Genomic DNA, 27,124 nt, shown 5'->3' with positions numbered 1-27,124 from the left:
GGACCCTATGCTTAAGCAATGAATGCAGCTCTTATTCTGCACAACAGTTGATGCAGCATAAAATTCATTAAAAGGCACAATCATATTAGGTTTCAGAGTGAAGTCACTGCAAGAAGTGGTAAGGTTGCAGAGGACTGTGTGGATTGACAGGTGGTTATTATTTGCTGATGTCCAGATGAGTGAAATTGTTTTAATTTTAACAAGTACAAAGTTACAAGGTGTTAAACATGGAAATGCAGGAGCATACTGTATACTGCCTAAAACTGTGCTCCAGGTGGTGATGAAATTTGGAATTTGAGGAGTGGCTGATAAAGGCCTGACGTTCAGAAGGAAATCACATTGCAAATGTTGTGACAAGTAGAGATAAGGGATTAACACTGTACATGCCCTCATCAGCTCACATAGGACTCTTGTGCACAATAGTAAGTTTCAAAGTGATGAGAAAACTATGACAAGGACCCAGAGATGAATGATTAAGTCTGGGATAATAGAATATTGGTTATAAACAGGTTGAGGACACATAAGTTGGAGTTTCAATAGAGAGGAAGTTGAAGTTCAAGAGTCATATAGCAAAAATTGTAAACACAACTCAGAGAATAATTGCAATGCTGAAATGAATCTTGACATGTAAAGATAAGGTAGTCATTTTGCCCCTTTACAAGGCCTTGATAAGACCTCACTTGGACTACTGCATGCAGATCTGGTCTCCTGGTTTCCATGGTACAGTGGAGAGAGAGTGCAAAGAAGAATGTCAAAAATATCAGGATTGTGGAATACTGATTATGAAGACAAACTGAGAATTTGTAGGCTGCAGACAAACAGGAAAAAGAGGGAGTGATAGGATTGAGATTTACAAACTTCTGAAAGGGTTATACAAAATTTCAGTCAAAGTTTTCATTTGCAGGTGAGGATGTAGCTCAGTGATAGAGTGTTTACTTTGCATGTGAAAGGTCCTGGATTTGATCCCTAGCACCTCCATTTTTAGTCCGCATGGTAAGCATGTGCTTCGCAACCATATGCCTGGGAAAGGAGTGTCCTGGGTTCGATTCCCATCGCTGACATGAGGGGCTTAGGATCTTTCCCAAACATAGTCAAGTAAGCCAGTCTTGGGTGTGGACTGCAGGGTTTTTTCATCCTGCACGCAGGCAAACCGGCCTTGAGAACTCAACTCTTCTACAGACATAGGATACACTGGGAAGCATAGAGCTAGCCACCTTATCCTTGCGTACAGTTACAGTTAAATTAATAGAAAACCCTTGACACAGCAAGGTAAAAGAAGGAAAAAGGAAGAAGTAAAGAAGTTTTATTTTATGGAGGGTGGACAAAAGAACACAATATCCTCGGAGGTTGAGAATGAATGCTGTCAAGAAGAGAGGTGAGGGCTAGATTTTTTTTCTCAAAAAGTGGTACATAATTGGAATGGGTTGCTGTTGAATGTTGTGTGCAAGTAGCATGAATGGATTCAAGAAAAGGTATGACAGCTGGTGCAAATAGTGTGGCCTTCCTCGATAAGCTCCTGACTCCCTGGAGATCTCTCCAGACCTGGTTAGCCAAGGTTAGAGTATCTGCTCTCCAGCCAAAAGGTTATAGGTTCAAATCCCGCCATGGGAATGGATGTTTGTGATTGTCTGTGAAAATACTAATGGTGGTGGTGGTGGGTATTAGATGGCATTGGTATAGTCGTGATTCATTGTGGTTGGTGGATTAAGTGGTGGAGACAAAGTTGTAGAGTAAATGCCCAACTTCGATGAGTCTGTGGACTCTCTGAAGGTGTCACATAATAATAATAATAACAAATTTCAGAGTTTAGTGGATATGAAAGAAAAAAGGTGATGTGACAGATGTTTAAGAAGGGTGAGAGGATTTTACAGGCTTAACATGCAAAGGATTATGTTTTTAGTAGAAAGCAACAGAAGGGATAAGAAGCTCTCCTGAGAAGTGGTATAAGGTTATGATGTTTCTACACCGTAACCTTATATCTAGGACTTGACACATTATGGAAAATATATACTCCCAAGATCCCCCCCCCACTTTTTTTTTTGATGATATATCCTACTGACTTATTAAAGTCAGTAGAAGTTCCATAAACTGACCAGGTGCTGCATCTGTATTTTTTAAAGTTAAAAAGACTTTGCTTATTTTGTTTTATTAAATACAAAATATCCTATTTTGCTCAGTATGCAGCCACTTGACATCTGGCAAAATCTTCTCACTACAGGTGAGTGTATTTGTTGAGCCCTGCTTATACAACTCCTGATGAAAGGAACCGTTTTTTTTTAAATATGGGTGGGCAAGTGGAATGTGTCCCCCCCCACAAAATAGGTGTCCATACATGGAGGAGAAAGACAAGAGGAAGATTCACAGTGCACGGAGTAATATTTCGTAATTTATGAAGATTAACTAACTGTTCAATTATAACGCAACTGCATTTTCTGTGCAGTTTTTTTCTGAGCAGTCAGAATGTAACAAACCACTGATGAGGTTTGTTACAGAAGTCATGAATGCTCACGACAACCGTAACATCATCCATGTCCCTCCCACAACATAAGTGTCCAATGTAAATACAGATTTGAATTTACTGGGAGGCAGGTTAAGAAAAAATAGTTGATCAAGAACTAAATATACACACATGAAAGTTCTGAAGAAATTTTTTGGAAAGTGATTAGATATGGCATGAATGACAGAATCATATTAAAAATGAAAATACTAGAAACTTAGAATATTAAAGAACGGGTGAGCAGAGCTGATCTAAGGTAACATAAACAGAGCTGGGGGGGGGAGAGAACAGCAAATTAAGTGTTTCATATTAGAATAGCAGAAAGAAGATCCATGGGAAAACAAAGATATAGGTGGACTGATGATTGGTAGGATCCCCAGAAGATTAAAATGTTGATCAGATCAGATACTACTGGAGGAATGACAATAATAGATTAATCTGTAAGAAACCATTAAAAAGAAGCTAATAATAATGTAAACTTAATTGTATTTAGTTTATTTTTGAAGGTTACATCATGGCCCCCACAAGGGTAGGGCTAACAGGGCTCTAGCCTGGAGGCCCATCTTGTTGGGTGGGCCAGTTAAGTGAGACTAACAAAAGACAAAAAGAAACTTTATAAAATAAGAATGAATATGTGCTGAGAAGGACTACTAGATTTTGCACTCGTTTCCAACCCATTATCCATCTTTTCAGACTTATGGTTATGCTTCTGAACTTCTCATTTGAAAAGATTTATTTAGTTTTCATTTTTCGTTCGCCCGTCTCGCTTTCTATGTATGGCGTCGTTTCAATGGCAACACTGCCCCGATGTTACCAGCACACTATCCTACCAGTGCGTATGCTACAGATGCTGAGAGAATTTTATTTTATTCATAAAAGAGAAAACTTTATTTGATAGTTTTAGTTGGCTAAGTTGATCTCAAGAAACTGAAAATTTTCTACAAAATTCTTTATTTGAGAAGAATTTGTCTTATTTGAATTAAAATTTTGCTAGTTAGTAAGTAAAAGAAAATATAAAACTTTTTTAGTTATGATTTTTTTGTATGAAACAAACTTAATTTTTTTTTTTCCAGATCATACAAATTTGAGATATTAAAAATATTTAAATAAATTGCTCTCACGCAAGCAAAGACATTCTAGTTAAAATAAATAAAATCTCAATGTCTGATTCAAAGTACAAACATAAGTCTGGAGCTCAGAAGAGGAAACTTAAATCCGAGAGAGAGAATCGAAAGCATCACGAGGTCGTCAATTCATAACCAAATTTTTAAACTCTGAAAATGAAAAGGACATAGTTTCCAGTACTATCATAGTGAAGGTGGCGATAATGTTTGTAACACTGAAATCCAAACATAATATCAGTGTTAAATCGAAACTCATAAAACAGTCGAAAGTCAAGCGACTGTTACATGTGAACCTCTTGCAACAGAAGAAAAGGCTGCAAGTGAAAAACCTGCAGGAAGAGTGACTATGGAAGAATATGATACAGTTGATGCTTCAGTTGCAGGCCCTGTTGAAAAATTTGATATAAAACATGATGACCCCTAGTATTTGGCTTAGAGTAATCTCAAACAACATGTGGCAAGAGACATTCTCAACATTGCTTGAGAATGCAATCTCAAACAATGTTGTCTGAGATTACATTCCATGTACGAAGTACATGGAACGTACACATGTTTGTATATTCCATGTACGAACTATCAGCTTTCAAGAATTCCAAAAGATTTATAAGGAATTGCCAAGAGATCTTAATGGTATGAAATTTCAAGATTTTTTGCTCTATATGAAAACGAAAGATGAAAGAACAAGAGAACATTTTCCAAGAGAATGGTTAGCATTGTGTGTATCGAAAGAAAATCTTTATTGTCTACCATTTCGTATTTTTTGCGACTCTAATAACAAAAACTTAAGCAGTTTAGCCCAAGAAGGATTTTCGCCTAGAAATAAGCATTGGAAAAAGTTGTATGGTATGTTGCCTCTTCACGAAAATAGTGCTGAACACAGAAAACAATATCTGGCTTGGAAATCCCTTTTGCAGTCATTGAAAGGACAAAGAATCGATAAAGACTTACAACTACAAATTCAATATGAAACAAATAAGTGGATTTGATATAGCCAAGAACGACTTAATCCCCTAGCAATTTTGTGAATCGAAAATGATTTGGCTAAGCTTTTGTGATATCATTTAAACTAATTGATCCCAAACCCTGTAGAGCAATGTGTTATCCTTAACCTGAGCGACAGGTAGGGGGGCCTGCCAAAATTCCTGGCCTGGGGACCTGCATCAGGATGTGGAGCCCTGGGTTACATATCAGGGCATTATGATGATAATACCTGTCATCTTCAATAAAAATTTTCTATACAGCTGAAACATTCAGCTTGATGTTTTTTCACATTTCTTCCCATTTGCACAGTTTTTCTGGCAATGATTTTCATATTGCTGGAGGATATTTAAATTAGATGTCTGATTTTTAAGACTATTAATAGGTAATTTATAGAAAGCAAGGATAGATATATTCTGTCGGCTTCATTTGCCAATTCAAATTTAAATAGGAATGCAGCTATACTTACATAAAATAAATACTTGTGACTGACCCCAAAAATTTGAAATTAATTTAGATTATGCTCTATCTGCATAATTACCAAGACTTTTCATTAACAATTATTGCAGCATCACTGTTTATTTCAGATGAAAAATCAATTATTTCAAAATAAGTGATATAATAAAATTTGTTAGCTTGCTCTGTTAATCTAATAGTTTAACTGTTTATGATATAAAAACAAGGAAGTTGTGTGACTATTTTCACCACATTATGTGCTAGATGTTGCTCTTCAATTATAATTCCTCCAAATGAAATCCTTCATATATACAATAGTAAATGTTTCTGGGGTTTAGCAGTTCTGTGGATAGTTTTTGGTATTGAGACCACATTATGATATAAATAAAGAGTTTAATAAAAATAAGCAATTAAAGCCCAACAAGTTTTGTAAATTGTAAGACTTATCATCAGAGGTACTGATGATTTAAGTTTTTTAATTGCTCATTTTTAATTTTTAACATCATGTTTTAATTGCTTGTTTTTATTAAACTGTTTATTTACATCATAATGTGGTCTCAATACTGGAAACTCTTGGGCATGGACAGCAGGGTTTTTTCCTCCAGTTTATCTGGAGTTTTTCATTCCACAAGCAGGCAAACCGGCCTTGTGAACACACAGATCTACAGCCATAAATACTTAACCACCCATGAGGGGGCTCAACTCACCCCAATAGGGACAGGGGAAAAAAGGGAGGAAACTCCATATGAATAAATAAATAAATACCGGAAACTACCCATATAGATCCTTCATAATTTTTTCACTGTTTTAATACTTTAATTTACTGCAGAAGAAGAAAATGCTTAGAAAAATCTAAAACCATCTTGAGTATAGTATACATCACACCTAAAACTGTCTCATACAATACTGTGAAATTCTTATATACCAAAAGTTTACACATGTTAAAAATATACATAAAAGTGTTCAGCATAGCAGTTCATCATAATGAAATTCCAGAAGTGCGATTTATTATTATTATTATCTGAGACCTCCAGGGCATCAAGGACTCATCAGGGAAGGCTATAAATCATCCAAACCAGCTGTCATACCTTCCGTTAAATTCATTCACACTAGATGCACTCACTACACCTAAGGGCAAATTATTTCACTCACTCACTGCTCTCTGGGAGAAAAACTTTCTCTTACCCCTTTCTTGACTGCAAATAAATTTAATTTCCATGGATGCCACGTGTTCTCTCCCCACATTCCATATAACGAAAAATTTCATCAGATGATATCCTATAACATCCATTCAAAAGTTTATAAACCTGTATCATATCACCCCTCTTTTTCCTGTTAACCAGTGTCTGCAATTCACATACTCGTAATCTGTCCTCATAATCCAAATCCCATAATCCAGATATAATCTTTGTAACTCTTCTTTTCACCTTTTCCACAGCTTCTTTATCCCCTTGGAACTCGGGAGACCAAATCTGTACACAATAATCTAGGTGTGGTCTTATCAAAGCCTTACAAAGAGGCAAAATGACTTCCTTATCATTACATATCAAGGTTCGCTTCAACATTGCAATTTTCCTCTGAGTTGTATTTGCAACTTTTGTTATGTGACCTTTGAACTTCAAATTCCTATTCACAAATATGCCAAGATCCCTGGCCACCTCAGTTTCTTGTAGCATAACCCCACTAAGATAATATGCCACTGGAAATCTAATCATGCCAAAGTGCATAACTTTACACTTACTAACATTAAATTGACAGCCATTTTTGTTTGCCCAAATTTCCAGCCTATTCAAATCATTTTGTAAGTGCTGATCAGTAGCATCCCTGATTGCCCTGTCTTTCTTCACATCATCGGCAAGCAAATGTATATCTTTAGACCCTTCCTAATGTCATTAATGTACAGATTGAACAAAAATGGCCCAAGGATCAAACCCAGAGGTACACCACTGGTCACCTTAAATCAGACAGATTCACACCCACCGTATACCACTTTTTGATATTTGTCAACCATCCACTGATCGAAGCCAAGAGTTTATATTCCAATTCCATATTCTCTAGCTTATGCAACATCCATTCCCTTTATCCAACTTGGCCATAACAACATTGTTATAAAATATGAGCAAATTACTAAAACATGACCTTCCTTTAGTAAGCCCATGCTGCTCCTTACAGAATATAGCTTGTTTGTCTATCCATTTCTGTATGAAAGTTCTTACCAACTTCTCTAAAATCTTCACTACCACACCAGAGATACTGACTTGTCAGTAGTTAGACCCATCAGTTTTTGCATCACTCTTGTACAATGGAACTATCATAAATTCCTTCCATTCCTGTGGGATCATTCCTGAGCCGAGACTCAAGTTATACAAATACAGCAATCCCTCAATTAATGTGGCTAATGTGTTGTTTAAAACAGGCGCATTAATTGAAACTGCACTAATCAAATATAACAACCTATGGGAAAAAGTATAATTCATTCCTCAAATTTCTTTTTTGACCCTTATTTTTTATAAAAGAATTAGCGTATATCTCAGAACCTAGTTAAAGGGAAACCATGAAGCTGATAGACAATAGAACATATTAAGAATATCAATTTATTATTCTACTTCTTAATAAAGAATTGAGCTAAGGTAGTTTGGCGGGCATTCTGTTTCTTGCATACAACTGACGGTATGCCCTATTGCCTTTTCTACTTCTCTTTTCATCAGGGCCAGCCTCTAAGCATTGCTGATTAAAAACTTCGATTGTATGAACATTTTCAAATTGTTTCTGTGAAATCTCTTTGGGCTTGGCAGCGATTAAATTTTCTTCATATTCTTCAGGATCTTCCCGCTGTGCATCTAAATTTTACAGGGTGGAATCACCCAATTTCTCATAATTAGATTTAATTAACTTAGATTCATTTGAAAAGCCTCTAAAATCATTTAGCACAATGTGGAAGAATGCAATTCCAAACGGCTCGCATATTGCCAGCAGAAATGGCATTCAACTTTGGGACTTTATAATCAGGTTTCTCTGATTTGGCCAGAAAAGTCTTGGAAGGCATTCGCTTCCAAAAAAAAAAAAAAAAAAACCCTGGTTTCATTGACATTAAATATTTGTTAGTCACAGTAGTTCCCCCCCCCCCTCTTCCACATTTTCTTCAAAATCTCTGGATAATTTGTGGCCACCTCGTTATCTGCACTTGCAGCTTCGCCTGTGATTCAAACATTATGTAGGCTATATCTCTTTTTTTGAAATGCTCAAACCACCCAGCACTAGTGTGGAATTCTTCTTCTTCTTTTCCACCATTGATAGCACTTTCTTTCAAGGTTGCAAAGAGACTTAATGCTTTTCATTTAATAAAGTCAGTGTTTAGCGGATCTGTTTTTGGTTACAATCTTCGATCAGTGTAGAAAGAAGTTTCTCTAATTCAATCATTATAATACTTTGATTTCGAGTGATCTGCATGCATGATCTCTTTGTATTCAGCAGCTTTGTTGAAAATTGCTTTTATAGTTGATTCACCCATTTTTGTGTTCGTGTCCTATCTTTGCTCTGGACTCTCCTTGTTGATTTGTCTTTATTATTTCAAGTTTTCCTTCAAATGAGATTAGTTTGAATCATTTTCGCACTTCCACTTTTTTGCTCACTAACTCTTTTACTTATGATGAAAGGCTGGGAAAATACTTTAAATTAAAAAATTAAGGAAAACAGTTGCAAAGGAGGGATGAGATATGATCATCAACAGGCTCTGTAATTACAGATGAATCGAGGGATTGCTGTATGTGAAAGGCCTACCCAATTCAATTCAACATTCCTTTAGCAAACGAGCTGATATTCCACCTTTGCCTATAGACAAATTCTTATCCAGGTTATGTAACAGCTCTTCATCCTCATTTTCATGAACCTCTAACTCTTCATCCAATGTAGCAGTAGCACTGTGCACCATGTTACATACACCTATTTGATATATCTTAGCAAAGTGAACACTCATTAAGCAAACAATCTCATTAGCTTCCAACACTCGAGTACCATCTGCATTCAATAAAGTTATTCTTTCACATTCATTCTTTCTTAGCAGATGATAGCAAATGATTTTACAGCCTGCACATGAAATCATTTGCTATCATCACTGTACTGTCATATCTGGGTAGCAATCCTACAATTTTTACTCTCTCATATTTCTTTCTTGCTTCTTTCAACAGACCTTTCATATCTTCTCTCATACTATATTTGTCACTACTTAAATTATCAGTACCTACCAAAACTACCATCTCTTTTATTTTTCTTTTTTGCTTTCATTAATTTTTCATTTTTGCCCCTGAGAAACTAGAAGTGGTGACTCCCCTCAGTAAGCGCAAATTTTAGGACTGAGTTGCCATACTATATCACCTCTTTTTTTTTTTTAGATTTTAACTGACTTACCTTGTTATTATTAATATTATGATTACCAAGATCAGTACTTTCCTGCCTGTTCTTCTTCTGATCCTTTTTCTTATCATTTCTAAGTTTAGTCAAACGTTTTTCCACCTTTTCCAATTCTCTGGTTGATTTTCTAATAATTTCTTTTAATAGAGATATTTCTAATGTCAACTTATCTTCAGATAAATCATCATCACTGCAGCAGTTTTGTTCATCAGGACAAACACTCTCCTCAGTAGTAAGAACTTGAGCTTTAGACACTGCCTTGTTATGACCAGTTTTTGGCATCATTCTTACTACTGAGGAGAGCTAAATAATAATTACACTAAAAACTACAATAATATACTAAAAATACACAATTAAACCTAAGAAAAACACAATAAATCAACAAAAATTGCAGATCTTTCAGTAGCTTTCTAAAAACACATCTTTTCACCATAGCCTTGATATTGAAAAAAAAAAATTCCTAGTAATCACATGCAATTTCTTGTATAACCCCAAAATAATATTATATAGTCAATTTAATTTTATGCACATTTCCTCAATATTGCTGTAAACAGTACAAAAGCACAAGAAAATAAATATACATAAAAACTGATAGGAAGTTAGTAATGATATAGCTTTTCATGTGATACTCCTGACCAGTGCCTGCCCTCACTCAGGGTAAGTAAATTGAATTTCAGAGCCAAATCTCATAATCATCAGCGAGTTATTCTGTAACTTACTTAAGGAGCTTTTGTAACCTTTCACATCAAAAGGTCTCTTAATGAACCCTCTGCCTTTTTCTAGATCATACTAGTAAGAAAAGGGAATGCTTAAGCAAAAGACAACTGAATATCTACCATGAGATATTGCTTAAGATTTGTACTTTCAGTTTATGTTATTTACAGCTTATAAAGTTCACATAATCTGATTTTTTTTTAATAAACATCTACGCTAGAATTAATAAATTTAATTTCAACATCACAACATGAGAATTGTCATTAAGCAAAAATTGCCATTAAAATGGCATTTTATTGATAAGTAGAATAATCAGCAGCTCTTTGAACATATTATCTATCTTCTCTCTAGGGAAGCCATTATTTCAAACAGTGGAACATAATCTCAGTTGAGGGAGAGGGGCAGGAGTAGCATCCAGTTAACTTAAATCACTATAAAATGTGTAATGTTAAATATATTGTTTGCAAGTAATGAAGAGTGTACATGTGTGCAAGCATTTTGGTGACATTTATTAACATCATTTAAACTAAACAGATATTGAAAATCTGAAACTTTCATTTCAAAACTAAGTGTATAAAAATCATAAATTTTATTATGCCACAATTTAATAAAAATCATTATTATTAGGTGACACCTCCAGAGAGTCCAAAGACTCATAAAATATATATATGTTTACACAAGAATATTATTTAATTTGTCTGAATATTACCACCTTCAATGGCTACAATTTCACCTTGTTTTTTAAAACTATTCCTACATAGGAATAGTTTTAAAAAACAAGTTTGCAATTCTTAGCAAAGGTGGACCAAGCTCTCATCACTCCTTGTCTCAGTATCTCCCATAATGCAAAGCACATCTCCTTGCGGACATGTATAATGTTATGCATTAAGGACTATTATTAGACTATATTAGACTAGAATTAGAATACTAGATTAGAATATATATATTAGACTATTTATTAGTCTAACCAAGTGAAAAATAAACTTCCAACATCTTTCTCTAAATCCAGAGTAAATTAATAATAAGGTGGTACACCTTTTGGCAACTCGTAAAAGTAAATATGACCTCTCCATTGCTTCTGCCTTAGTATCACCACTTCTGGGTCTGCCTCCCACTGAGACCTCAATAAAGGTCGAAACCAGTCTGGGTAATGGCCCTTCCCTTAATGCATAGCATTATATATGTCTGCAAGGAGATGTGCTTTGAATTACGGGAGATACTGAGACAAGGGGTGATGAGAGCTTGGTCCACCTTGGCTACGGGTTGCCTCAGTCCTGAACTACTTCAGCCGCAAACTTTGTTTACCTACACTTGGGTATAGGATTAAACTAAATTTATTACAATACATGATCTATATTTGAGATTCAAATTAGCAGTCAGAGTTGAAGTATCTATGGGAAAACACTTTCAAGTAAAATCAAGTGTGAGACAAGGGTGCATACTATCTCCACTGTTATCTATTTATATATAAAGAAAGCCTTTTTTCGATGTTTGCTTATAACTAGAGAACAAATTGACCAATTTTGATGATTTCTTCACCAATAGACTGAGGATGTTCCAAAGATGGTTTATGTGCATTTTCATCAATGTAAACCTCAAGATTATGGAGCAGTGATAATTTTTATTTTTATTTTTTTTTTTACCTTCCTCCATGGCCCTTGCTGCAGTTGAACGATATCTTTTGTGGCCATTTTTTAGATATTGTTAAATTCTATTGTTACAGTGTGATATTGCAAAGGTTTCTTTGATGTTTGGGATGAATGTACAATGTCTCATAAAACATCTGTTGAAGTGGTCAACAGAACACTGAGGGATATTAGATCACATGATTGAAGAATGGGTAAAATAACTCTTTTATTTGGTGTTTTATTTTGATTTTCGATGAACACAGCTCATTGGATCCTCCATGGCCCTTGCTGCAGTTGAACGATATCTTTTGTGGCCATTTTTTAGATATTGTTAAATTCTATTGTTCGAGTATGATATTGCAAAGGTTTCCTTGATGTTTGGGATGAATGTACAATGTCTCATAAAACATCTGTTGAAGCGGTCAACAGAACACTGAGGGATATCAGCTCACATGATCGAAGAATAGGTAGAATAACTCTTTTATTTGGTGTTTTATTTTGATTTTCGATGAACACAGCTCATTGGATCCTCCATGGCCCTTGCTGCAGTTGAACGATATCTTTTGTGGCCATTTTTTAGATATTGTTAAATTCTATTGTTCGAGTATGATATTGCAAAGGTTTCCTTGATGTTTGGGATGAATGTACAATGTCTCATAAAACATCTGTTGAAGCGGTCAACAGAACACTGAGGGATATCAGCTCACATGATCGAAGAATGGGTAGAATAACTCTTTTATTTGGTGTTTTATTTTGATTTTCGATGAACACAGCTCATTGGATCCTCCATGGCCCTTGCTGCAGTTGAACGATATCTTTTGTGGCCATTTTTTAGATATTGTTAAATTCTATTGTTCGAGTATGATATTGCAAAGGTTTCCTTGATGTTTGGGATGAATGTACAATGTCTCATAAAACATCTGTTGAAGCGGTCAACAGAACACTGAGGGATATCAGCTCGCATGATCGAAGAATGGGTAGAATAACACTTTTATTTGGTGTTTTATTTCGATTTTAAATGAACATAGCTCACTGTATCCTGCGGAACCAGGGCAGACAAAATGAATGCCTGCCTTATGGATGGAATGGATGAAATAACTATTTTATTTGCTAGTGATTTTCAACAAGGAACCATGGGGGACGAAGTGAATGCCTGCCTTATGGGTGGAATAATTAATTTATTTGTCAATGATTTTAGACAAACACTGTGTGAGACAAGGGTGCACAATATCGTATCCTGTGGAACAAGGACGAATGAAGTGAATGCATGCCTTAAGAAATCTTCACTATGGATGATATAGAGAAGTTTTCTCTAAAAACCAACATGTGTGTGTGTGTGTGTGTGTGTGTGTGTGTGTGTGTGTGTGTGTGTGTGTGTGTGTTCACTTACATGGAGACACTAATGCACATTCCTTCTCCTCAAAAATGTTAAAAACTGACAATTGTGAAGTACAGCAAAGAGAAGGAAAAATTATATTAACACGCCTAAATATTGGGAATATTGTCTGAATAGCAGACGAACTGTTGTGTAGTGTCTACCCATCTATTGAGAACAACAGAAAAGTCACCTTCTTGGTTCAGAGAGAGAGAGAGATATCCTCACACCTTGAAATGATGCCATGTCAATAATGAATGAGTTGGTTCTTAACAGGGTTGATCGATCTGTTAGTGTTTACAAATAAGTAGATACTCTTGTGAATGTAGATGATGCAGTTCATTTTCTCATGGAATTTTAAATTTGCTTAATCCACCTGGATTGCCTGGTCATAAAATTAAATTGAAAATAGGTGTTCATATTATGTTGCTCCAAAATCTGCACAAATTCTACACCATGACAAAAGCACGAGCAACAAATACTCAAGTAAATACCATGAAGTGAACTGCTGGCAGTATAAGTTCACCTCAGCAAAACAGGAGGGCTCAGGTAGCATACATATGGACCATATTATGAAGAAAATGCATTAACCTGATATTAGAACTGGAGATGTTAATCTCAGCTCTTTAAGCAGATGATTATACTTCTGAATAAATCCTGTACAAGTCTGCACTATTCCATAACTAAATTGAAAAACAACTGTAATAAATTTGATATGAAAGTCAGCAATAAAAAAGACAAAGAAAATAGGTAGAAACACTGAAAACATTAACTGCATGCTGAGCAGAAAACAAATAGAACAAGAAAACCATATTAGGCAAAAGTTTTAGCAAAGATGGCAAATTAAATTTAGACTCAGACAACAAAATTAGCAAATCTGGTGTGGCAGGAAGTTGTTAGATCTTGAATGGGGGACTCTTTCAACAAAAGAGTCACTCATACAAAATATAACAGGAAGCACAATATTAATGAGAACATACTTGTGCTCCTAGCAATCAAGCTCATTTATCAGAAAACATGTCATGTTTAATATAGAAAGGGGTAAAATAGAAAATGAGATAATAACTCTGAGATTTGAATCTGTCATCTGAAGTGATGCTATTCAAATAATATGTTTGGATTATGTATAATATTTTAAACATTAGTATTAAAATTATGTCCCATGCAAGAAAGTAAATGTACTGCCAACAAAAGTCCAAAGGTTGTGGGATAACCACCATCGGTGATGTAACGCCCAAAGCTAGAGTATTCGTAGAAGGCGAACAGGGCACGCATTCCCTGAAAGGAGCAGACACCGTAAGGCGGTGGAATGACATCACCCAATCAGGACGAATAGGGAGGCTCCGGTGAATAAGCTTCCAGCATGGAAAGAGGGTGATAGAAAGGGGGGATAAATACGGTTACGCAGGTCTGGTATCCCTCATTTTTTCTGTTCCTGTTTCCCTCGTGCAGACCAGGGATGCGGACGGCGATGACAGTATCAACTCTCCCGTGACTGACTAACGCAAGTCCGGCAAGGCTATGCACAAGACAACAGCAGATCCCAAAGCGGGCCATCAGTGAAACTGTGCCAATGAAAGACAGCAAAGCATCCCCTTTGAAGAAATTGAAAGTTTATTTTTCACTTGGTTAGAGTATAATAAATTTAGTTTAATCCTTTATCCAAGTGTGAGCAAACAAAGTTTGCACCTGAAAGTATCTTCAGGACTGGGTTAAGGTGGTACAACACCAGGGCAACTCGTTGCAAAGGTGGAGCAAGCTACCAACACTCCTATCTCAGTATCTCCTATAATGCAAAACACATCACCTTGCGGATATGTCTAATGTTATGCATTAAGGGAAGGGCCACTACCCAGACTAGTTTCGACCTTTATTGAGGTCTCTTCAGTGGGAGCCAGGCCCAAGTGGAGATATCAGGCAGAAGCATTAGCAGGTCATCTCTACCTATAGGAATTGCCAATTGGTGTGCAACACTTCTTTAATAATTTACTCTGGATTTAGAGAAAGATGTTGAAAGTTTATTTTTCACTTGGTTAGAGTATAATAAATTTAGTTTAATCCTTTATCCAAGTGTGAGCAAACAAAGTTTGCACCTGAAAGTATCTTCAGGACTGGGTTAAGGTGGTACAACACCAGGGCAAGTCTGGGTAGTGGCCCTTCCCTTAATGCATAACATTAGACATATCTGCAAGGAGATGTGTTTTGCATTATAGGAGATACTGAGATAGGAGTATTGGTATCTTGCTCCACCTTTGCAACGAGTTGCCCTGGTGTTGTACCACCTTAACCCAGTCCTGAAGATACTTTCAGGTGCAAACTTTGTTTGCTCACACTTGGATAAAGGATTAAACTAAATTTATTATACCCTTTGAAGAAGGTCGAGCTAAGTGACAGCGACCTATGTGATAAGCGAATGTCCAGCAAAAAAAGAGTGGCCATTTTGAAATGAGTACGTGACCTCCACGTGGTAGCAGTTTGCAGCAACGGTGATATCCCACAACAAAGGACGGACGAAAGGGTCTCAATGTCAACACTGCAGAGTGGTAAAGTACTGTGACTTTTCTTGCTTTATATTGATAAGATTTTGTGAAAGGGAAGGAATAAGAACCTGGCTGAAAGAAAGAGAACTTTAATAATAATACATCTTCAGGGACTCTCTAACCTTATTAGACCAATAGTCTGAGAACCCAAGTATTGTATAGTTCCAAGAATATTGTAAAGGGATTGTTAGTTAATAATTCATAAGTTCAGAACTAGAATAGTGTCTTGTACCATATGCGTACCAAATTGTATTGAATAATATGCTAAATATTTAGTAGATAAATTGTGTATAATAGTGAATTATATGCCTAAAGTGTGAATGTTGTGCGTGTGATTTAGATCATTCCTTTAGTATTGCTTTGCTTGAGGTAGAATGCTAACCTCGTATTGTATAAAATTTATTGTAATCCTTTTAGCTATATAATAAATATGTTTTCTTATGTAAGCTTAATCTAACCTAATCTAAGTGTGTGATCTAAGCATGAGACTGACTTCACCAATCATTAAATTTCAGACATATGTGTAAGGGGAATATACAAACAGTTATAGAGTTAATAGGTCATGACTGCAAAGTTAAGATATCTATAGCTTCCTAATTTACTTTACTAAATTTCATAACACTTAATTCTTGGAAACTTCCCTAGGATAAGAAATTTCTGTTCTTAGGCTCTGGCTGAATGCAGCAAATCAAACAAATTTTGTCAGAGTCCAAAAAGGAAAATGGCCCCAGAGAACTAGTTTATAGATAATCTTAGAAGACTAGAGTGATAATAATAGATAAAATAACAAAATAGTAATGACATAACAATGGCGCAGCCGGTAGGATGTGTTTGATCCATAAAAGAGAGGAATTAAATCAAATACAGTGAGTTGGTTTCAGTCTCATGCGAAGAATCCAGGAAATTTTGGAAAGGGAAACTTTGAAATTTAACCTTAGTATAACAGTGTAAGCTAAAAGTGTAAGTATGTCTCTTCCAATGAGCTCCGAGTTAAGCAATCCAGAGTTTTTCAAAAGTATAAACCCCCAACAGATTTTTCCTCAGTTCTCAGGAGAAGACACAGACAACGTGAGAGCTTTCTTTGACCAATAGTACATAGAGCTTAGGAGGATAGGGCAATGGAGTGACTTCCAGTTGCTTATACTGCTTTGCAGTAAGTTGGTTGGAAGAGCAAAAAGCTTCTTCTACTCCATGCCGCTCCTAAAAGAAAGTTTGGACTACTAGAGGTTTAAGGAAATTCTCATTTCTCAGTTTTCCAAGGCAAAAAATGTAAGGCCTACGTTTTTTGCCTTGGAAAACCTTTTTCCAAGGCAAAAAATGTACGACCTCTGGAAACTCCAAAGAATGGTCCAAAAGGAAAAGGAAAGCATCTCTGACTTTTATAACAGGCTACTCACATTTCCTAATACATTGAGTGTGCCCGACAAGGAGAAACAATCTGGATTGGGCTGTGTTTCAGCATTTTAGAGTTGGCTTAAGGCAAGAACTAAAGGAGACAGCATTTGGAAAAGGAATAACCAGTTTGAAGGGGTGTTATGATGTCACACTAGAAAGAGAACAGCTGCTTGGGGACATTTGTCCCACACCTACTGCGAGCCCTATTAATGTCATCAAAGAAAGTAAAGATGCTGATAGGAATCCTAATCCTGTAAAGGAGGGAATAGAGAAGAAAGAAAAACAACAGAAGGTGCAGAGAAGTAATGAAGAAAATAAAACTGAGTCAGTTTATAGTGTTGCAGTTGATGCTTGTGACCTTAATGAAGTTCGCTCCATAGTCAGGCAGGAGGTGGAGAAGTTACAACAACCACTCATAAAGTGTCTTGATTCAGTAATCAGTCAGTTAACATTTGGACCACCCAGGAATCAAGAGTCCCCCCCCCCTCCTTACAAGAAGACAGAATAAGAAGTATTGTTAATAAGGAAGTCGAAAGGGCTGCAACAACCTATGTTAGAGAGGATGGATTCTGCGATGAAGAAGTTGCAAGAAATGTCTATCAATTGTAGAATGGACTCTCCTTTTTCCTTGGATGGACAGGGTAAAAGAGGTCACTGTCGAGAAATTCCTGTGACTGTTTTGTTGCACCGGGAAGCTCGAGAAAAAGGTATCAACCAGAGACTACATCGCACACTTGTGCTGGATTATCCGATAAAAGGGGGAAACAGGGCAATGTATGTTTCCCAGGAATGGTAGTAAAAGGAAAAATATTCGGAAAGGATTTCAAAGCACTCATTGACACCGGTTCCCAAGCCTCTATAATATCTGAAAGGCATATCAAGGAACTGGGGCCCTGTGTAAATGGTAGAATTAAGCAGTTGAAGAAATCAATTAGAATTTTAGGGATATCCCCCCTCCCCAACTCATGCCACTAAGTTAGTAAGACTGAGAGTGGGACTGCCAGAGTTTAGCTTATATATGTGTCATAACTTCTTGGTTCTGCCTAAGAACTCACTCTGACATAGGATTGATTCTGGGGGAGAATTTCCTGAGAAGGAATGGATTCTCGTGTAACTATCCCAGAAAGGAGATTCAATTCCTTTGAAGAAAGAATTTTACCGAAGTAAATCAGAACACTAAAGATCAGGGAAAGGGAGATACCCCTTTGCACAACAAACCCCAGTGCATAGAGAATGTTGAATTGACAAAAAAGGGGGAAAACAACATGGCTGACTCTCACTCAAAATCTAGTGAGATTGCCTCATCACAGGAGAATGAAGAACCGAATACAAAAGATATTATTGAAGTGTCGAGAAGATAGATAGTAAACAAATCACAGGTGAGAGAGTGAACAATACCTGTGAAGGAGCAGCAGATGACCACATTAACAGCACGTGCAAATCTCAGAGAAAACAGGATGAGCAAAACAAAACCATTTATGTGTGCCAAGTGACCACTGAGGGCTCAGAGAGAGAGTGCATCCTGACCCAGGCGAAGGTTTGATTTAAGACACATAGGTTGGAAGGGTCACCTCCAGAGAAAAGAGGGAAAACTAAAAGAGAAAATTTTCTTGAAAAAAAAATTTTTTTTTTTAAAGAAGGGGGGAGGGGGCCTTTGTTGGATCTTGAATAGGGGACTCTTTCAACAAAAGAGTCACTCATACAAAATCTAACAGGAAGCACAATACTAAATGAGAACATACTTGTGCTCCTAGCAATCAAGCTCATTTATCAGAAAACATGTCATGTTTAATATAGAAAGGGGTAAAAGTAATGACCAGTATCAGATCTCCCGTGGCTGACTAATGCAAGTCCGGCAAGGCTATGCACAAGACGATGGCAGATCCCAAACGCGGGCCATCGCTGAAACTGTGCCGATGAAAGACAGCAAAGGATCCCCCTTTGAAGAAGGTTGAGCTAAGCAACAGTGACCTACGTGATAAGCGAATGTTCAGCAAGAAAGAGTGGCCATTTCGAAACGAGTACATGACCCCCCCCCCCATGTGGTAGCAGTTTGCAGCAGCGGTGATATCCCACAACAAAGGACGGATGAAAGGGTCTCAACGTCAACACTGCAGAGAGTGTTGTAAAGAGGTAAAGTACTGTGACTTTTCTTGCTTTATACTGATAAGATTTTGTGAAAGGGAAGGAATAAGAACCTGGCTGAAAAAAAGAGAACTTTAATAATAATACATCTTCAGAGACTCTCCAAACTTATTAGACCAACAGTCTGAGAACCCAAGTATTGCATAGTTCCAAGAATATTGTAAAGGGATTGTTAGTTAATAATTCATAAGTTCAGAACTAGAATAGTGTCTTGTACCATATGCGTACCAAATTGTATATGAATAATATGCTAAATACTTAGTAGATAAATTGTGTATAATAGTGAATTTTATGCCTAAAGTGTGAATGTTGTGCATGTGATTTAGATCATTCCTTTAGTATTGCTTTGCTTGAGATAGAATGTTAACCTTGTATTGTATCTAATTTATTGTAATTCGTTTAGCCATATAATAAATATCTTTTCTTATGTAAGCCTGTGTGCGATCTAAGCATGAGAATGCCTTCACCAATCATTAAATTTCGGACCTACGTGTAAGGGGAATATACAAACACTTTTAGAGTTAATCGGCCATGACTGCAAAGTTAAGATATCTATAGCTTTCTAATTTACTTTACTAAATTTCTTGACACTTAATTCTGGGAAACTTCCCTAGGACAAGAAATTTCTGTTCTTAGGCTCTGGCTTGCACAGCAAATCAAACAAATTTTGTCAGAGTCCGAAAAGGGGAATGGCCCCAGAGAACTAGTTTATATATAATCTTAGAAGGCACTAGAGTGATAATAATAGATAAAATAGGTAGACCGATTGAATGGAGAATGTTTCGGTAGTGCTGAGCGCCTTCGTAGCGCAATTGGAAGAACGACGGTACATTGCGCCCTTCGATTGGAATAGGCCTAAGTTCGATTCTCGTCGCGATGGGAGAAATCTTTATCTGGTCGATTTCAATCGAAGGTGAGTTAGCCGATCTCATATGGAGGTAGCAGGTTTTTTCTCCCGGAAACTCGGGTTTTTCATCCCGCATACATACAAATCGGCCCTTCAGAACACACGCAATTTACAGACAAAAATTACTAGTTGTGGTGGTGTTGGAAGTGGGTGGTAGATGGCATTGATGGAGATGATTCGTAGTAGAGGTTAGGTGTAGAGACAGTTGTAGATGTCTTCCCACGATGAGTCTTCGGACTCCTTGGAGGTATCAGGAATAATAATAATAATAATAATAATAATAAAATAACAGAAAATAACGACGTAACAAAGTCAACTGAATAAATTTATATGGAATAAGAGAGAAATTCAAAGCACTAAACTAGAGGTATACAAGAGAATGTTCAAACCAATTTTAATATATGGATCTGAGATTGGGTTAGAAACACTTGATCAAAGACTGTAGATCACATACATGAGAGTTCTCGGAAAGATCAGGGGAGTGAGAAAGAATATCAATGGCAGTATCGTATTAAAAAAAAAAATGGGGATATTAGGAAGGAACTTGATGCTGTTAGAGTTCAGGAATTTTTTAGCAGGCTAATCTAAGCTGGTATGTTCACTTAAACAATGGGAGAGGAAAGGTCAGCAAAACAAATGCTTATTGCCAGGATGGCAAGAAAAAGATCCAGAGATCTGGATGAATTAATATATTTAAAAAGTGCCTTAGGAGACAGATATATAATATGTAATAATATCGGAGTGCTGACATAGATCGATTTGGAGGAAAAATGTTGATAGAAAATTAGTAATGATGTAACTTTTTCATGTTGTACTATCATAATATCCTGTACACCTCCTAAGAGTACACATCAGGAATTGGATTTTTTTTCTTCCCTATTCTTTATCTGTTTAACTTGTGCAATTATTTCTTCTCCAGGTGAAAGTCAGGAAACTACTGAACCACTTAGTCTTATAATATCAGCATATTTATAAACCATCAAATTTTTGAACAGTATCCTCAAAAGTTCACATTAATTGTCTTCCAAATCGTCAGCTATCATATATTATTTCTGCCTTCTAAAGCTACATTAATTTTCACGTAGTTCATCTTCTTCCAAGCTCTGCCTACACATTTCTGAAAGATCACAATGTCAAGTTCTTTCCTAATGCTCTCAATTTTTCATATGATTCTTCTATCAATATCCCTCCCCATTTCCTGCCCTAATTTTTCTCACAACGCTCATATTCTGTGTTATCTAGTTTGATTTGCTTCTAACTCAGGTGTCAGATCTGTAAGTTACAATGATATGAACAATTGTGTTCTCCAGCTAATTTAGTTTTGACTAATTTCTATTATTCCACATAAATTTGACTCCCCACCATACTTTGCTTATTCTGTTGTTTATTTCCATATCTAATTTGCAATCTTCACTAAAAATTGTACCTAAACAGCTGAAATATTTTACTTGTTATATATCTTCTTAATTCAGGATGCAGATGATATTTTCTGTGTTCCTGCCTATTTTTTAGTTTGCTATTAAAAGAGACAGGAACTTTCATAGTTTTCATTGTTGAATTGTCAAAATTGTTACAGCAGTTATTTTAAATAATTCTGAAGGCTTGTACAGGATTTATTTAGGAGTATAACATGATTCTGGTTTTATTATAATATCTTAATAATTTCCAAATATTTCTGAAAGATTAAGAACTTCAGCAGAAGGTCTTAATCTTTCAGAAATGTTAAGGCCATGTTATTATATGGATGAAATACATTGAAACTGATCAAAAAACAGGAAACTAAATTATAGTTTTCAAATAAAATATTTGCATAAAATACTGCAAATATTTTGGTCCCAATGTATAACAAACAATGAATAATATAAACTGACTATTAAAAAAAGTATCATCAGTGAAATAGATGCAGATGGAAATAGACTGGATGTGCTGAGAATGGCAATCTTGGCATGGTGTAGACAGTGCCCTTCTTCCTTTCAGCAGATCTGGTTTCCTTCACTTTCAACAGCAGCCATACCACAGTAGATTGACTACACCCTTTTATACATTTCACGAGAGGAATAGCCTTCTCTATTCAAAGCTTGAATCACACTTTTTTCTGCAAGGTTTTAACTGCACATAACTAGCCATAGTGATTTCAGCACGAAAATGCAAAAACTAGCTCTTGCTGTCTATTTATAGCATAAAAAATTCTAACATCCATAGGGATGTTAGATGATGCAATACAATGAAATGTCTAATGATAAAGCAATGAAAATGACCATTTAACTACTAAAATCTATATGTATATAAAGTGATGCAGTTTCTATGAACATGAGCGTACTTATAGTGCTTACTTTAACTTTTGATGAAGATGTTCTAATAACTGACTTTTCATTGTTCACTATAGATATACAAAATAACAATGGAATTCTTGTTTCCTTGGAAAATACCTTAGCCAGCAGGTTTATTGATTATATTTGATCACAGTGCATCAATCAAAACATAATTTGGTCAGTCCCAATTGCTGACTCATGATTACGGTATCAGTATTATTTCCAAGCCTTTGTATGGTAAATCAAACTCTCACAGACCACAATCGTATTTTGCCTTCAAAACATGCAATTGGAGCATTCATTACATGCTGCAGCAATTCATTTCACCCATTCACCACTTGACATGCAAAAAATCCCTGTTTCATCCTTAACTCACAGATATTTTTGTACAGTTACCAAGGATGACTTCTTCCATCACCTATTACACATTGTGCAATAATTCTCCTGTATCTATCTGTTCTCACCAATACATGTGTCAATCATATCTCTTCTCTACCTATCTGCCATAGATTGCAGACCACATTCCCTTAATCTGTACTCACACTCAACATTCTAGATTCCTGAGACAGTCTTAGTTACTTGCCTATGCACTCTTACTTTCCTATCACTAATATAACCAGTGACTAGATCTATGCACAGAAATTAAAAATGTGGTCTGATTACTTCCTTATTCAATAGAACTATACCTCCTTATCTCCATCAGGGTTATTTGCATCATAGCAGTAATTTTCTGGATAAAATTACAACTTTTGCAATGTACCCCCCCCCCCCCCCGAACTTCACTTCCCTTATCTCACAAGATCTGCAGATCTCTCACTTCTCCACTTCCTGGAGTAAAGGTCCTCCAATATAATCAACTTAATTTCATCTTATCTGGCCAAAGTGCATGACTACACTTAGTAACATTGAAGTGATATTCCCATTCTTCAACTCAAAGCCCCAACCTATTCTCTTGAAACAATATCTTGTCAGCACTTCCTGACATTCATTTCCTAATTTGGCATCATCAGCAAACAATTACATATCTCCTCTCAAATCCTGAACTATATCACTGATATATAAATTAATCAACAGTGGTTAAAACACAACCCAGTGCTAGTCCACTTGTCTCCTCCTTTTTTTCAAGATGCTCTATACCCTAAAACACAACTTGCTAGCTCCTATCAGTCAACTATCCCTGCAACCAAATTATAATTATCAACTATCTATCCCCAACCTGCTCAATTTCAACAGTAGTTTATCATGTGGTACTTAACATAACTTAACAGCACTTGACGTTTCAGCAACAAAAACAACAACAAACAAACAAAAAAAACACTGTATAAACATCTCCTCTATCAAATACACTACCCAAGCCTATTATAAAATGCAACCAAGTAAATGAAGCAAGACCTCCCTTCCTTATCACCAGTCTTATTAACATCTTCACCACTACACCCTTATACATGCTAACCTATAGATGGACATCAATGACTTGTAATGACACTGTTTTCCCTTCTTATTCTTCTCCGACTGTTCCTGTTGTCAGACTTGTTGAACAACCAGTAAAAGGCAATGCCAACTCTTTTGCAAATTCTTTTAATAGACATGGTGATATCCTGCCTAGTCTCAGTCTTGTTAACATGACGTTTACTTAAAATTCTAAATATTTCCATTTCTTGAACTGTCAGGTTTATCTGTCCTCCTTCCCACTGTTATTCAGCATTTGATGTCTTGACTCTTCAAAATTTCAGTGGATACTTATTATGGATTGAAGCACATGAAAGTGTGGATTGGACATTTATTCAGAAGACCCAATCAGGTCTCATGTCTTATATGGTATACAGAGATCACCTGTATTTTAGGTTCAACCCTTCAATGGACTTGTCAGACAGGATTAAGAAATTATGACATGCCTAGCAAAGTGAATGAAGGAGCCACATCAAAACGAAATCCTGATATGTAACCCAAGTCATGACAGTATTCCATAACTGAGTTTATGTTATTAACCAAAAACAAAATTATGGTACTGGAGGAGTATATGATAAACAACTATCATTGTACCTAATGATTTTAGACTGAAAGTCTTTATATAAATATAATCAAGTGAAATTAGTCACATCAAAAAAACATGATTATGGTCAAATTTGTTTTCATTTTAATCTTAATTCTGATAATCAGGATTAAAATTTCCTTTGTTAATGATAAAAAATTATATTATATTATAAGAAATCTCTACCTTCTCATCTCCAGAAATTTGGGATAAAAGACAAACCACTGGATCAAGCTCCCGAATACTGAAAAATCAGTAAAACAGTGTAAGTCAACAATAAAACACATACTGCACATAGACAAGAGCAATCAAAAAGCAATTCTCTGGCCTAGAACTAGTGACCAGACCATTCTTAGTTTTTTCATAACATAATACAAGTTTATAAGTAAATGCTGAAATTTCAGCATTACATCCTTTTTCTTTCTACTATTAAGAGGTTTTAAACGTCTAGTATAAAGGATAGTATTCTATAATAATAATAGATTCCTAGCAAGGAGGCAAAGACCATGATGAACCCTTCACTATGTATTATTACATAGTAAAGGAAACCTTGAAATTAATGCTTCCACTAGTGAAACAGTGGAATATTTCAGTTTAAATTTCTTAAACCATCATCAGTGTAACAGAACAGAAATGGGAAATTCAAAATATTGTGGACGTCTATAAGTTTCTCATGAAGTCCAAATATTTTAGATGGATTGGAAAGCTTTACAGACAAATTGAAGAAACTGCAATGGACTCCCTGATTTCCCAGTCTCTGGCAAACTTTTACTTGGAACATCATGAAACAAAAAATCTATTTTTGATCCCAAATCTTTACTTTGGCTTCATTACATTGATGACGTTTTTGCAATCTGAAATGTATCAGATCAAGAATTAGATGTCTTCCACCTACAAAAAATAAATAGCTTTCATTACAGAATAAATTTACTTTAGAAATAGAATTTAATGAAACTATATCCTTTCTTGATGTCCTCTAAAAAAGAGAAACTGATGGATTTCCACTTCAGTCTAGTACTGCAAACCTCTTCGTCTGGTTGAAACATTCACAAATTAGTGCACCACCCATCACAGAAATTTGGTATTAAATACCAACTATCAAGAGCCTGTTTTTCATCCATGTAGCCTGTTTTTATTCATCTGACTTGCTTCAGAAAGAAATTATTTCAACTAAATTACTTCTCAATGTCTACGACCAAAAAATTGAGAAAATCAGCCAGTTTTTTTTTTTTTTTCTGCTTCCACAAGAGAGAGAGAGAGAGAGATGACTCCAACAGAAAACTCTATCCCTAATATCAGGCACTGCTTAACATGTTTCTTGTCTCCTCAGAAAATTTCATCTCACAACCACATTTAAACCTATTAATCAAATCAGCTTTGTTGCCATCTCTACAGGATAAAGTACAATATCTGCTGCTGCCTGGAATCTATTCAAATTCCATGAACTGCAAGTTATTTTACTTCAGTCAAACAGGCTATTCTTCCATCACTAAATGCATTTCTGAACACCAATCCCATATTGAATCTAAAAAATGTCACAAATCTGACTGAACATGCAATTACTAATATTATGGCAATAGGATCCTCTGGGATGATGCTAAATTAATGTACAGATACTTCCAAAAATTGGAGCATTGCTTTAAATAAAGTGCTAAGGCTCTTCACCACCACCATCCAAACCTGAATGATGGATTGCCTATGTCTACAACATGCCTATACCCAAAATATTCCACTTATCATTCATTGTAGTTCTTACTTTATTTAAATATAGCTGCACACACACAAACACCTATATAAGATCCTAATAGTATTATATTTATAAGGCTCTCTCTTGCGTGCGCAACTGCATGTGAAAAGACATCATTCTCCATGCACTACATTGTTGATTTTTGAATTTTCCATTTCTATTCAGTTACACTCATGATGGTTTAAGAAACTCAAACTGAAATATTTGTATAATGATGGTTAATTAAATCTCTCTCTCTCTCTCTCTCCACTGTGTTCACATGTATTTTGTGTTTCTGGACATTTATTCTCCATGCATCATTCTCCATGCACTACATTGTTGATTTTTGAATTTTCCATTTCTATTCAGTTACACTCATGATGGTTTAAGAAACTCAAACTGAAATATTTGTATAATGATGGTTAATTAAATCTCTCTCTCTCTCTCCACTGTGTTCACATGTATTTTGTGTTTCTGTTATGCATTCAGCACATTCACTTCTTCAGTGAAGAATTTATGTCAAGGTATCATCATCATACTTATACATCATTAGTAAAGTGCATGTCTAGAAATGATTGAACATTTTAAATACTTGCATTTTGTAATAAGATCTGATACATGAACAAACTGACATATTATAAAGACGTACAGCTACATTGTTCCCCCAATCCCCTCCTTTGATCAATTCTGAACAAGCGGACACTGGTACATTTAAAATTTTTTCTTAGAAAGGAAGGAAATCTGTCTCTGTATTTGTGTATACATATATTCATATTCTTCATATCTAAGATACATGATGAGGATTTGAAGTCTGTTATCATACAATTCAGCATGCACTTTGTATATGAATATTGTAGACAATTCCCAAAGAGGATGTACCTATAT

At 35.8% G+C, this 27,124-nt stretch overlaps 1 protein-coding gene across 2 annotated transcripts in view; it reads right to left on the bottom strand.

Moving 5' to 3' along the window:
* The window catches only part of LOC150109125 (gamma-tubulin complex component 2-like), a 491,041-nt gene that overhangs the window by 373,883 nt on the left and 90,034 nt on the right, over positions 1-27,124 (bottom strand). For both annotated transcript variants that reach the window (XM_090405736.1, XM_090405742.1), the window contains exon 5: positions 24,700-24,757. In XM_090405736.1, the coding sequence (XP_090261862.1) occupies positions 24,700-24,757 (58 nt within the window). The remainder of the gene's footprint in view (positions 1-24,699; positions 24,758-27,124) is intronic.

This window comes from Typopeltis vanoorti, chromosome 2 (genome assembly GCF_054136105.1).
Source record: "Typopeltis vanoorti isolate ZY-2024b chromosome 2, IOZ_Tvanoo_1.0, whole genome shotgun sequence".
NCBI lineage: Eukaryota > Metazoa > Arthropoda > Arachnida > Uropygi > Thelyphonidae > Typopeltis > Typopeltis vanoorti.
This window is presented reverse-complemented; position numbering and strand designations above follow the sequence as displayed.